Source organism: Fukomys damarensis, unplaced genomic scaffold, assembly GCF_012274545.1.
Source record: "Fukomys damarensis isolate Sample0158 unplaced genomic scaffold, DMR_v1.0_HiC HiC_scaffold_35, whole genome shotgun sequence".
NCBI classification, from domain to species: Eukaryota; Metazoa; Chordata; class Mammalia; order Rodentia; family Bathyergidae; genus Fukomys; species Fukomys damarensis.
The window spans coordinates 4065448-4077941 of record NW_022900947.1 but is presented as its reverse complement, the minus strand read 5'-3'; the positions used below and the strand labels follow the sequence as shown (position 1 = coordinate 4077941).

The following is a 12494-nucleotide window of genomic DNA, read 5'->3' as shown; positions in this document are numbered from 1 at the left end:
AGGAGCCAGAGCAAACACTGGTAAGAAAGCGGCCCCCACAAGTTCACACAGCCCCGGGGGTCACCGGGGCCAAGGCTCAGAGAACTACAAAACTCTGCCTCAGGCCCGGAAGGGTGTGGATCCTCCTGGGACGAGATGCAAGATGCTTCGGACCCTGGGACAGAGAGGTGGCCGGGGGGAGGATTACTTTAGAGGGACGCTCGAGCAGGGCTTCCCTGCAGCCAGGACACTGAGTGGAGCCTTCTGAAGGCTACAGATCACGCTGGCCAGGGAAGCAGCAAGCTCAAAGGCGCTACAATCCCAGGTCCAGTTCGCCGCAAGCAGAGCCTGAGCCCAGAGCTGCACGTGGCTTCCTAAGAGAAGACTATGTTCTCTGAGGAACAGGGACCAGGCCAGGAAACCACGGGCCCAAGCAGGGCTGGGTCTTGGGTCAAAGTCAGTCTAGACCGGTCTGTGGGGCTCTGGAGGACAAATGCACCACAAAGTCGCGTGCATCATGGCCACTAGCAGGGGCTCACTGAAGCCAGCTGTCGTTCTTTGAGACCCAGTGCGAGAGATGCCCTTTCCTGCTCTCCTGGGCCAAAGGAGCACCCATCTTCTGTGCCATTTAGGAGGCCTCTGAACCCCAAATCAGTCACCAGCTGTGGCTGAGGGTAAGCGCACAAGGGAAACTGATGTTTCAGGCCAGGTGGCTCTTGCAGAAGGGCACAAAACAAGGCGGTGACCGGCATGCAGCGGAGGTTCAGAGCTGTGGGTGGACACAGCACAGCCTGGGTGAGGGCACCAGACACCACCCCGGAAGTGTAAGCCACACTCTACAGCCAGGACAAGGTGGCTGCAGAGGAGGGGAAGGGGATGAGGAGATGAGCGTGCTCAGGGAGGGTGGGGACGCAGGATCCCACGGCAGGGTCGGGAGCTGGGGACAACACAAGGCATCCCTCCTACCTGCAGCTCCGGGGCAGCCAGCGCCTGGTTCAGCTTCAAGAGCTCGGCCTCCCGCCAGGCAGACTGGAACTGCTGCAGCAGGACGCGGGCCCGCACCTTGGGGAGGGCCAGGCTCCGGTCCATCTGGGTGAAGCAGCCATGGACCTCCTGCGTCAGGGCCAGCAGCTCCTCCTCGGACAGTGAGAAGGTGGCACTGCAGAGCTTCCTGGGAAAGGAGGGAACGGCTTCCGTCAGGGGGAAGCCTGCGCTGGCTGGGCCGTGGTGAAGAAGCTGGAACTTCAGCGTTCATAAGCTAAAGCCCTGTCCAGACACTAAAGCAGCAGCTCCCTGTCTGTGGCTCATCCCATGAGCAGGTTGAGGGGCTGCTGCGCACCGTGCCGGATGCGTATCTCATGAGAGCTGAGATGCAGAGGTGAATGAGACGATGCCACGGGGCTCTGAGAGGCAGCAGGCGTTCCCAGGTTCACGACCTTGAGGTGACCTATTCTTACTGTAGCGACAAGGACGCAGTGTGCACCCAGCCCAGGGAGCAGCCCTCGCCTTGGCTCAGAGTCCGCAAAGGGGCCTTTGGCTTCAGGTCTTAAGGGTGACTGGCAACTGGCCCTCAAGCAAAAGCCTGCTCCACACAGGAAGCCTGCAGGACCATGTGCTGCTATGGGTTGGACTGGATCCCCGAGTCCTCCCCCTGCTTTGTGTTGATGTGGTCTCATTTGGAAGCAGTGTCTTTCCGGCTGGAATTAAGCAGGGAAGAGAAGGTCATGCCAGGGTAGAGCAGGACCCTCGCCTTGTATGACAGGTGTCCTTCCGAGCTCAGAAGAGACAAAGGCCCAGTGTGAAGGCCATGCACCCACCGAGGCCAAAACAGAGCGATGAGTCAACCAGCCAAGAAATGCCAACCACTGCCTACAGCCCCGGAGGCAAGAGGAAGGCAGGGGGCAGGCTCTCCTCCCCTGGAGCGTTCCAGGCCACACAGCCCTGCACCTCGGATTTCTGGCCACCAGCACCACAAGCGAATACATGTCTGTGGCTCACACGACCTAATTTGTGGTGCTCGGTTACGGCAGCACTCAGAATCAGAGGCCCTCACCTATGTCACCGTGAACCCCTGCCCACCCACACTTACACAGCTCCATTAGGGGGAAACCTGCACTGGCTGGGCCGGGGTGGGGAAGCTGGAATTTCACCGTTCATAAGCTGCCTTAGTTCGTAAGTTCGTCTTCCTTCCTGGCACGGCCCACCGCCCACTCCAAGGGGCAGAATGCCTACCTGCTCTCGTTTCCTGCCCAGGCCCCAGTTCTGGCCAGGGTTTCCTCCTTAGCTACAGAGCACGCAGTGCAGGGGGAAGCCTGTTCCATGCCACTGTCTTTGGAGAAGTGTGTATCCATGCATTCACTTAACAAATATTCTCTGGAGACAAACGTGGATGTGCTTGGTCATTCCATCCACAAGGATGCGAAAAGGATGCTCTGGGTGGTTGAACTTCAGAGATATTTGTAGGACAACTGCCACGAGAAGCTAGGGTAAGGCTCAGCAAGGCCAGGAGAAGCAGGGGGGACACTGGGCTGTGGCTCAGCCAGAAAGTTTTGGAAAAAGAAGTGGACTCTCAGAAATGATACAGGCTTGCAGCTAAAACTAGTCTGAAGGTCCCAAGGCCATACCACCAGACACCGTCTTGGAGATCCTGCCTCAAGGGACCCCAAGGTTTACGACATCTCTGGAAACTGCAGCCTCCCTTTGCACCACGCCTCTTGGACAGTTGCATGGATTCTGAAACGAAAGCAACTCTGAAGGGCACGTAAGTCTGTCTCCTTGCCCACTTTCTAGTACAGCGATGGCGAACCTTTTAGAGCTTTCAATGATACAAATGGCCCTCTGTGGCACACGTGCCATAGGTTCGCCACCACTGTTCTAGCAGATCAGCCCTTGGGCATGTTTAGTTCACTGCCACACAGGCACTCCGAGAACAGAGAAATAGAGGAGGCAGAATCTTTGCCCTGACGGTCTTTAAAATCAGGCAGGAACTCAGGAAAGGAGTCTCAAGATATTTTTCCTCATAAAAATTCTCCTCCTTATTAATATGTACTTTAGCCAACCAGGTTTCTGCAGCTCCTTAATTACCACTGAGAAGCTTATAAAAATGCATTGCAAAACTCTGGCACAAGGCCATTTTTACATAATGCCTCAGAAATAAAGGCTGCAACCCTTCAGGGTCTTAAAGAAGCAAAGCACATTAAGTAGCTCACACTGTGGGAGCTGTGGGCTGACCCCCTTTAACCCTGAGAAAATTCAAAAAGCGTCTCTGATAACCAAGCGAGATTCTCTTTTTCTCACTGAATGGCTAACCCAGCAGCGTTTCGGCAAAGCTGCCTGAAAAGTAGATCCAAATGAAGCTGAAGAAAATGACCGCCCGGTAATGGGAATGTCAGATTGAATTCAGATGCGACAAAGAGTCCAATGCCAACCAAAATGGCTAAAGATCTTGGGTTGAATATAGAGTAAGCTGAATAAATTCCATGGAGGACAGGTCGGAACGTGAGATTCTTATGGGCTTGGAAAAGACAGCATCTTGTTTCCATTGTCCAGAAAGCAATAACGAGCCTAGGGTGGGAAATAAATGAGGCCAGAGGCACAAGAGACATGGGAAGGAGCCGGTGGTCACTTAATACAAACCAAGTTAGCATTGCTCTTGGCAGCACATATGGGGAGCTAGGAAAAGCCGGAAGATCCTGGGTCCCGGGCCTTGTAGGAAGATGCTCTGCCAACTAGCGCCCAAAGGTGCCCTGCAAGATCGCAGGCTCTCACAGACACACAACTGAATCCACCTGATAGTACCATGCACTGCCGGAAGCATCCTGACTGACTGAGCATTATCGTTATTTTACCGGCTGAAAAGACGAGGCTCAGAGAGCCGTCCGCAGTGATGCTAGGATTTAAACCCTTGTCTTTCATCTACACTGCCTCTATCTCACTCCATGTGGGAGGCTCCTGGAGTGTCCGCTGTGATGAGCTGACCCCAAACAAGCGCCTAACACTTTGCTGGTCCACATGACTCACTGAGGCTCCCTTCCTGGGCCAGGCCAAACCTCAGTCTCCAGGAGTGGATGGTTATCAGACTGAAGCCCCTTGGGATCTAAATCCGGCTCATCCTTCCTGCGGCCCCAGCTCCCCCAGGTTGAACGCACGTTCCCTGCCTTTGGTAGTTAGTTGCCAGCTACTGCGGCAGGAGTGCTGGGTGAGCTGCGATGCAGTGATTTACATTTGGCATCCCCTGAAAGCCGCATGTGATCACAGCTGGGAGGGGAGGCTTTGGAAGGTGATGGATTGGGGCTCGGAGCTGACTTGCTGTGAGGAGGCAGGGCCTGGTGGGGAGCTGTGGTCACTGTGGGTGTGACCTAGGTTGTGTCTCCCTTCCCACCTCCTCCCTTGTCTCGCTACTTCCTGGACGCCACGAGGTGAGCAGCTATCCACCAGGCCTTCTGCCTTGGGACCAGCTGCCTACGGAATGGAACTGAGTCAAAATAAACCTCTCTTCCTTTCAGCTGTGGATGTCAGGTACTGGGTCTCAGAGATGAGAACATCACTGAGACATGTGGTCTACCGGGTGCTGCTCAAGAGTGGAAATCACCGCAAGGTTCTTATATTGATTTATTAATGATGAAAATAAATGGCCCAAACAATGATGTGGTGAATGAAAGGGCCAGGTGCAAAGAGGGCGCAGTGTGGTGTAGGAACTGAGCCTGTGGCGGGGGGCCACGTGCCACCTGGACACTGGGTGGGACGGGAGGGCCTGGGACAGCCTCTGCAAAAAGCCCCTCCCCTCCTTCAAGTGCCTAAATGACACTTCCTACGGCAGGGACCAGGGGCAGTCCTTGCTTCTCCCTGTGTAGTGGGCTCCAAGGTCCCATCCATCAACTGAGCTCTCAGACCAGGGAGTGGCACTGCCCTGGGAGCCCAGCCACCCCTTCTGATGGGGTGCAGCCCTGCCCTCGACCCTGCTGTGAACTCTTTCAAGCTTGTGTGACCAAGATAAGCAGCGACCTCACTCTGCTAGTCAGAGTCTCGTACTCAGCCACCGTCCCCACGCAGTCTCCTAGCAGTGGGTCGCAGCAGGGCCACTCACGTGAAGACCAGGTGCTCCCAGCGCCTCAGCTCTGCCTGCTCCTCCACGGCAGCCTCCGGGGCATCGTCCTGCAGCCTCTGCCTCACACCCTGTACGCCTTCCTGGCTACGTGCCCGCTCTTCAGCCTCCAGCTGCTCAGTCCGGGCTGCCAGCTCCCGGGCCTGCTCCTCCAGGATCTGCTGCAGGAAGAGCCAGGGTACGCTGCGCTTGAGCAGCTCCTGCGTCATGGCCGAGCTCCGCAGGCGCCGCAGCTCCTCAGTGGCCTTCTCAGACAGCAACAGGGTCAGGGCCCGGACGTCATCCAGGGCGGCCTGGTCCAGGCTCTCCTGCAGCTCCTCCAGGGCGGCGCTGTGCTCGGCCACCATGTTCCTCCAGCGGTGCAGGTACTGGCTGGCATCCTCAGTGGCTCGGCATGACTCGGCCATGGACAGCTGCTCTTTCCGCTGCTCCCGGTGCTGTGGGAATTCGGGAAGCGGGTGGGTTGGGCGCAGATGATCCCCAACGGGCTCCTGCTCAAAAGCTCATACTTAAGTAAATCACACCATGAGGCAAGAGGATCACAAATACATGCCTGGCCTGGCCTAAGCAACTTAGCGACTTACTGAGACCGTCTCAAAAATTGAAAATAATAGAAAAAGGCCGAGAATGTGACTCAGTGCGAAAGACCTGGGCTCAATCCCCAGTACTACTAAAAACTTTTCTTTAATCTACAAAATAAATCAAATGAACTATGGTAAAATGTTCATGTTTGACTTCAGGGAACATTTATTGGGCAGAAGACGCCCCCGGGGTGACCATCTGGCTTCCCACCCTGGCTCCTCCATTCACACGCTGGGTGACCCAAAGCGCATGCCTCAGCCTCTCTGTGCCTCTGTAAAGCGGGGCTGGTAATAGCTAGGGTGTCTGTTGTGGCCGCTGCCACGTCCAGGCTCACAGTCACCACTAAGTGTGGCTCTACACGGGGCAGCAGCCACCCTGAGATGCATGTGGGACAAGTGCATGAGGAGGTCAGGAAGTGCCTTCTAAGGAAAAACTCGGCAAGGCCCGAAGGGTGAGCTCTTATCTCAACCGAGGTAAGAAGGGGTGGGGAAGGGTACTCCTGGGAGAAAGAACAGCGGGTATAAAAAGGCTCCATGGTAGGAAAATGCGACGGGCGTAAAGCTGTCCACTGTGCTAGCACTTATCACTGTGCGTCACAGACCTGGATCTATTTCACCAGAACACAGAATGGTCTGCCTTTCATTCACGGGTCCCGGTGACCTAAGGGTCAATTCACTCACTGGCAAAATATTTACTGACACAAATACGTATTGACCGCAAGGGTCAGGCAGTATCCTCGGAGTTGAGGGCACAGGATACACTTTGGAGGTTAGGAAGCTATTATGCTCATTCGGGGCCACTGACAAAATTTATCAAAAGGAACTGCAAGAAATAGCATTCGCGGAAAGTTGCCAGAATCTCTCGTGAGAGCTGGAGTCCATCCCTCCTGGGCCAGACCATCAAGGACACGTGGACCTGGGTGCCACCATTCCGGGCCCTCAGCCAGAGGCTCAGAGGAAGGAGAAGGAGGTGGCCCTCAGCTTGGGAAACATGTCCATGATTGGGGTTAGAGTGGTGGCTTCCCACTGGACTCAAACTTGATAACAAAAAGTAGTTTCTACTGCTCAAAGTTATCCTGCCTCCCTCTTCTCCCTCCAAAAAACTGGTCCATCCAGCAAGGTTAAAAGGTGCCCACCTCAGCATCGCTCCCATGTCCTACACATCCTCCAAGCAGCAGCAACCTGGCCACGTGCTTGGGTCCTGCATGGCTCCGTCTCCCCAAGGCTCCTCCAACTCCACCCAACCACCACTCACACTAGCTCCCCAAGCCACAAGTCTGGCATTGCTTTCTGCACCCCAAATCCATCTCTGTTCCCTCCTCTCCTCCAGTGAAGGCAGAGCCCTCAGCCTGGCACGCTGGGCCTCACCGCCTCGGGGTACCCCCCAGGCAGCTCCTCTCTGGTCCCTGCCTCAGCCCTGGGCGTGCTCCAGCCTCTTCACGGGCTCGGAGCTCTGGACACAGCAGTGCCCTGGGCTTCATGCTTTGCCTCCTCATCCTGGTGAGCATCAAATGCATCCTCTTCTCAGAACTCTGCACCTGCTCTGGAAAACCTTCCACCAGCAGGACTCTCTTCCTCCCTGCACCTCGACAGCACGATGCTCATGGCAGAGCCGAGCACAGGATGAAGTGTCTGTATTTTCACTTGTTGGTCTTTCCTTGCACAGAGCTTAGCAAGTTCAAGTCAAGGACAAGGCTTCGCCCCAAGGCAGAGAGACCTGGGCTCAAATTCCACGCCCGCCAGTGGACATTTGGCCTTGACAACATTGCTTCCATCCCCTAAGCCTCAGGGTCCTTATTATTTTTTCTCCCTCACTAGGTAATGTAAGGAGTAAAACAAGTATCTTACATCAGATACCTCTCACAGTGCTGAGTAAGCACTCAATAGATGTTAGTTCCTATCCTCATTCTTTACTCAGACTTCGATTCCCTTGCTCAAGCAGACATTACCAATCTACCATGAGCCTGCAAAATGCTCTTTGATGCAGCAGTCCAGAAAGTCACTAGCAATCAACTGCAGATGGAACATCATGATGTCTGCTGAGCTGCTCTTGCAGTCCTAGTGTGCTGACGGCCATGCGTGGCTTGGAACCCAGCACTCAGAGGGTGTTGGGAAAGGCTTATCCAGAGAAGAAGTAGCGTAATGCCTTATGTAATCATACCTTTTGGAGCAACTCTCGTCTTCTCTTAATTATTAATTTTTGGTGGAGTTTTTTCTTTTCCTGCTTTAAGTCATTGTCCAACTTCTGTTTTATAGAAAAGACTTCCATCTGAACCCGTTCCAGAAGCATTTCCATTTGATCTTCATCCAAGTACCCTGCCCTAGATGGAGAAAACTAAAAGTTAGTGGACGCAGGCTCCAAACCCCCCTGGCTCGACTGAGGCTGAGGCTGAACATCTATGTCCACGTTAGTTTGGGCTGCCTCAGAAACATCTTCACCGTCTAGGAGGAGGAGGAGCATCCACTGCACCACTAAGATGCTGGCGGAGTAAGGCCGGTGTCCTAGGAGATAGGCAGAGGACACAGGACGGAAGGATCTGACAGGGTAAGAGTCCTGGGGGAAAGAAACAACCGAGCAAAGCAAAGAAGTGCAGAGGGAATTTTCCAAGAGACGACGGGCCGGTAATTCCTGTGTCAGGATCGGCACAAAGCAAGCTACAGAGCTAAGTGCAGAATTTGCCTGTGTGGTGCTCAGTGAGACAACCCAGACCCCAGGATCATTGGAAATGTCTGTGCCATGTGTCCGAGTTACTTTTCTCTCACTGCTGAGACAAAATACCCAACACCCAAAGTTAAAGGGAAAAGGGTTTATTTAATCAGTTTGCAGAGGTCTCAGCCCACAGTCGGCTGGCCCCAAGGAAGAGTGGAACATGGCAGAGGGGCACCACAGAGGAGAAACAGCTCATACAGCCCACATGGCAGCAAAAGCAACAAGGGAACCTTAACCGTGTCTTTCTGCTCCTTTTATCCCGACAAAGGGATTAGGGTAGTGCCAAGCCAATCAGTGGACTGGTTTAGTACTCACACGCCCTCAATCCCAGCATCACACACTCTAGATTCAGCTGCCTCTGAAAAAGCCCTATGACGGCATGAGGCCTTGGAGGGACATCTGGACATAGACCATAACATGGCATTTCCACGGGATGCAAACCAGGGGACACAAGCCCTGGTCTGCACATCCCCTCCAAGCCTCATGTTGACATTCAGCTGCCACTGCGAAGTTATTAAGTAGTGAGACCAAAACTCAAGTTTCGATTAATGCTGTTATCACAGGGGTCTGGCCCCCTTTCCTCTCCCAGTCCTCTGCTCTTGCCCTCCGATACCTTATGGCATATTAGGTTTCACAAAAAAGGCTCTCAGCAAATCTGGCCCTCAGTCTTGGACTTCCCAGCCTCCAGAACCATGATCCAAAGAAACTTCTCTAGTTTATAATTTACCCAGCCTGTGGCATTCTGTCACAGCAGCAGCAAACTGACTAAAACATCTCATTATAAGCAGATCACTGACCCTAACTGAGTGGCACCACCCAATGTGCTGAGCTCTTGAGAGGAACAAGATGGCAGAGGCAGGAGAGGCCCTTTCTTTCTGCCACCCAGCTCACAGTGAGATGTTTCATAGCTTCTTCTGACCTCAGACTGAAATTCACATCAGCAGCTACCTGGGTTCTCAGGCCTTTGACCTAGACCCAGCTTCTCTGCATCTCCAGCTGTGAGAACAAAAAAAATGGTGGGACTTCCGGCCTCCAAGATGACATGAGCCGATTCCTACAGTGTCTGCTTGGGCTATCCAGATGGTCCTGTTTCTCTGAGAGCCCTGACTGGTGTACTCTGCTCCCGCCACCACAACTAGCCTTGTTCAGTCTGCACCCCTGGGCTGGGTCCCCAGCTCGGCACAGGGCGGACTCTCCACGGAGGCTTCCTGAAGGGGTAGACCGATGAAGGAAAGGGTAGCAGTACGGAGGAGGTAAGACAGCCTTCCCTGGCAACAGCTCACCACAAGCAATCAGCTGTGGGCTTCTTCTTCAGTTCAAAGCCAGGAACTGTTCCTTTAATGAGCAAATTAATCAGCAATGGCGCACAAAGTGCAGTGGTGACTTCACTGGCATCTCGAGGTGGAGGAGTGTTCGCATAATTTATACCTTAAAGAATCCTCATTCAACAGTGCAAGAAGCTGCAGAGTCTTAATAAAATTGTGAGTTGTAGAACCAAGTCATAAAGCCACAGGTTGTCCTGAGAATGCCAACTTCATGGTCAGGTCCCTATGCACTTGACAGCTTCTTGTAACCTACTGTTTACACGCAAGCTATCTCAAGGGACCGGACGCCGAGCAGAAACCCGAGGCAGAGGGGAGGACAACTCTGCCTTTCTGCCATCGCTGGACTGCTGAGACCCCTGGTACGAGGGGCGCCCCGCTATATTGTTGGTGGGAATGAAACTAGTACAACCCCTGTGGAAATCAGCACAGAGATTTCTCACAAAATAAAGTTAGAAATTCCATGTGACCCAGCTGAGCCTCCTCTGGGTAAATTCTTGAAATTCAGCTAAAAGTCATCAAAGCACAACGACACATGCACAGCCACGTTCACAGCGGCAAAGTTCATCACAGCTGACTCCTGCAAGCAGCCCACACGTCCCTCAGCAGACGAACAGAAGAAGAAAGCACGGCGTAAGCAATCGTGAGGGAGGGTAAGGGTGAGTGGGACGTCTCCTGAGACTGTGACGCTAAGGACACAAATCAGACACCAAGGGTTAACTGCTTCGTGGTTTCTGTTTTACAAGAAACCCAAAATATACATAATTGAAAGAGCAAAATAAAAGAGATGATGGGAAATAGGCAGAATTGGTGGTGGTGGGAAGGAGATCTGGGATGGGGCAGAGAGAGGAGGGTTGGAGGGGAAAGAGAAATAAAAATGATGAAGGTGCAATACGTACGTGCACCATTCCCCAAGATGAGTGCAGTTACTACGTGTCACAAATACGTCCTGACTAAAAAAGAAAACCAGTCAAACCCCAGCCAAGAATCTGGAGCTTTACACTTAAAGCCAAAGACAAACGCTACAGCCAGCGTGCACTGCAGCCCAGAGAAGCGGGAGTCCTGGGCACAGTCAGCACCAGCCTCCCCAACCCCGGACTTCTGCAGTGAGTGTGGCTGGGAAATTGCTCCAAAATGGTCCAGGGTGACAAGTGGAGCTGCACTGTAAGTGGCTGCCAGTTGGGGCCTGCAGGAGTTGGGTGGTGGCATGGGGGGCTCAGCACACGGTGTCCTGATGACGGGCCACGCCTGCCAGCCTTTGTTTGGTCTGTTTGTTTGGTTCTTGAGACAGGGTCTCACTGTGTAATTCAGTCCTTGAACTCACTATGGAGCCCAGGCCAGTCCTGCATTCATCAAGATTCTCCTGCCTCAGCCTCTTGAGGGCTGGGATCACAGATATAAAGTTGACAGTGCAGAGATCTTGGGAGCTAGGGAGTCCCTTCGAAGAATGAAGCCAGAGCAGCCTGTGAAAAGGAGGAGTGACCAGAAATAGCTGGACTGGGGTGACGAACCCTCGGCAGAGCCGTGTCGCCAGCGACCATGGGGCTTACCTCTCATGCTTCTGGATGAGGTGGGTCAGCTGTGCGGCTGCAGCACTCAGGAGGCCCTGCACGTGGGTCTCCGTGGACTGTAGGTTCTGGACCAGGTACTCCCGGTGGCCAAACCTTTTACTTAGATGGTACCGCTTAGTGGCCTGGAGGAAGTCCATTGACTCTTCTATATTCTCCTGTTAAAAATGTTACTGAAAGTACGTTGGCTAGTTTTGAAAAGAAAATCTCTGTAAACTTTTGAAATATTATGTTTCCATTCAGAAGAAAAGTCACAGGTGCAGAAATACCAGAATTAACACCTTTAACCTCCCTGCTTGCACCAAAGGCTCATAAGAAAATCAGGTACACAGAAGAGAAGCACTTTGAAAAGCGCATACAGTGGGAGCAGAGGGACTGCAAGCCGGCTCACTCGAGCCCACCATGCGAGGGACTCAGGGTTGGCCCCCAAATACTCTGGCGGCTGTGGTCAGAGAAGCATGCGTCTCAATGCCACCGTCACCTCCTTTAACCACAGTACTAGGACACTGGTGCCTGGGGACTCATTGTTAACTGGTTCCAGGAAGACAGGCCAAGCACCAAAAACAATGAACACCACGCAAATTTTCTGTGTGGCCCCAGGCAACCGATACTCTCGACTTCTAGCTCGAGCTTTGAGTACCAAAGGGCAAGATTTTCACATCAATATGCACCTTGCTCTGTCTCAGCCCTGCACACTCGGCCCCTGCCAGGACCACGAGGACACCAGGAGGACACGTGCCAGCCTGGTGAATGCTGAGTGCAGCGGCCTCCCTGCTGGGACCTGTGCACACACGGGCGTACAGAGAGGCATGGATGTACATCTGTTCCATGCCTCCTCCAGCTGGCTGACCTCTACCCCGTAATCGCTTTGGCATCGGCAGTGGCAAAGGCTGGGCACACACCCTGCTTCAGCCGGGTGGGCACAGCTTGTTCTCGTGAGCTGAACTTGCCTTGCCAAGGCCCACTGGGAATCTCAGAGGCAAATGAGCCAGCCAGCCTTCCGGGACAACTTCCCTTGTGAAGACACAGCGGAGGTGGCACTGACGGCTACTTGGGAGAAGCAAAGGACATCAACCTCGCAGACTTGAGTGCCACGCGGTGGCCAGGTCCTCAGCACCCTCAGAGGGCCCCTGCTACTTTACACACACCCCGGCTCTCCAACATCCCACTCGCAGTCGGAAAGCAAAATCTCCACGGCAAAGCAGGAATTTGTTCTTCATGGCCATCGTT

At 53.6% G+C, this 12494-nt stretch overlaps 1 protein-coding gene across 2 annotated transcripts in view; it reads right to left on the bottom strand.

Moving 5' to 3' along the window:
- Evc2 (EvC ciliary complex subunit 2) overlaps positions 1-12494 on the bottom strand; it is an 88661-nt gene that overhangs the window by 30494 nt on the left and 45673 nt on the right. For both annotated transcript variants that reach the window (XM_010641809.3, XM_033758773.1), the window contains 4 exons: positions 11247-11422; positions 7826-7985; positions 5066-5520; positions 946-1150 (listed from right to left, as the gene is read on the bottom strand). In XM_010641809.3, the coding sequence (XP_010640111.1) occupies positions 946-1150; positions 5066-5520; positions 7826-7985; positions 11247-11422 (996 nt within the window). The remainder of the gene's footprint in view (positions 1-945; positions 1151-5065; positions 5521-7825; positions 7986-11246; positions 11423-12494) is intronic.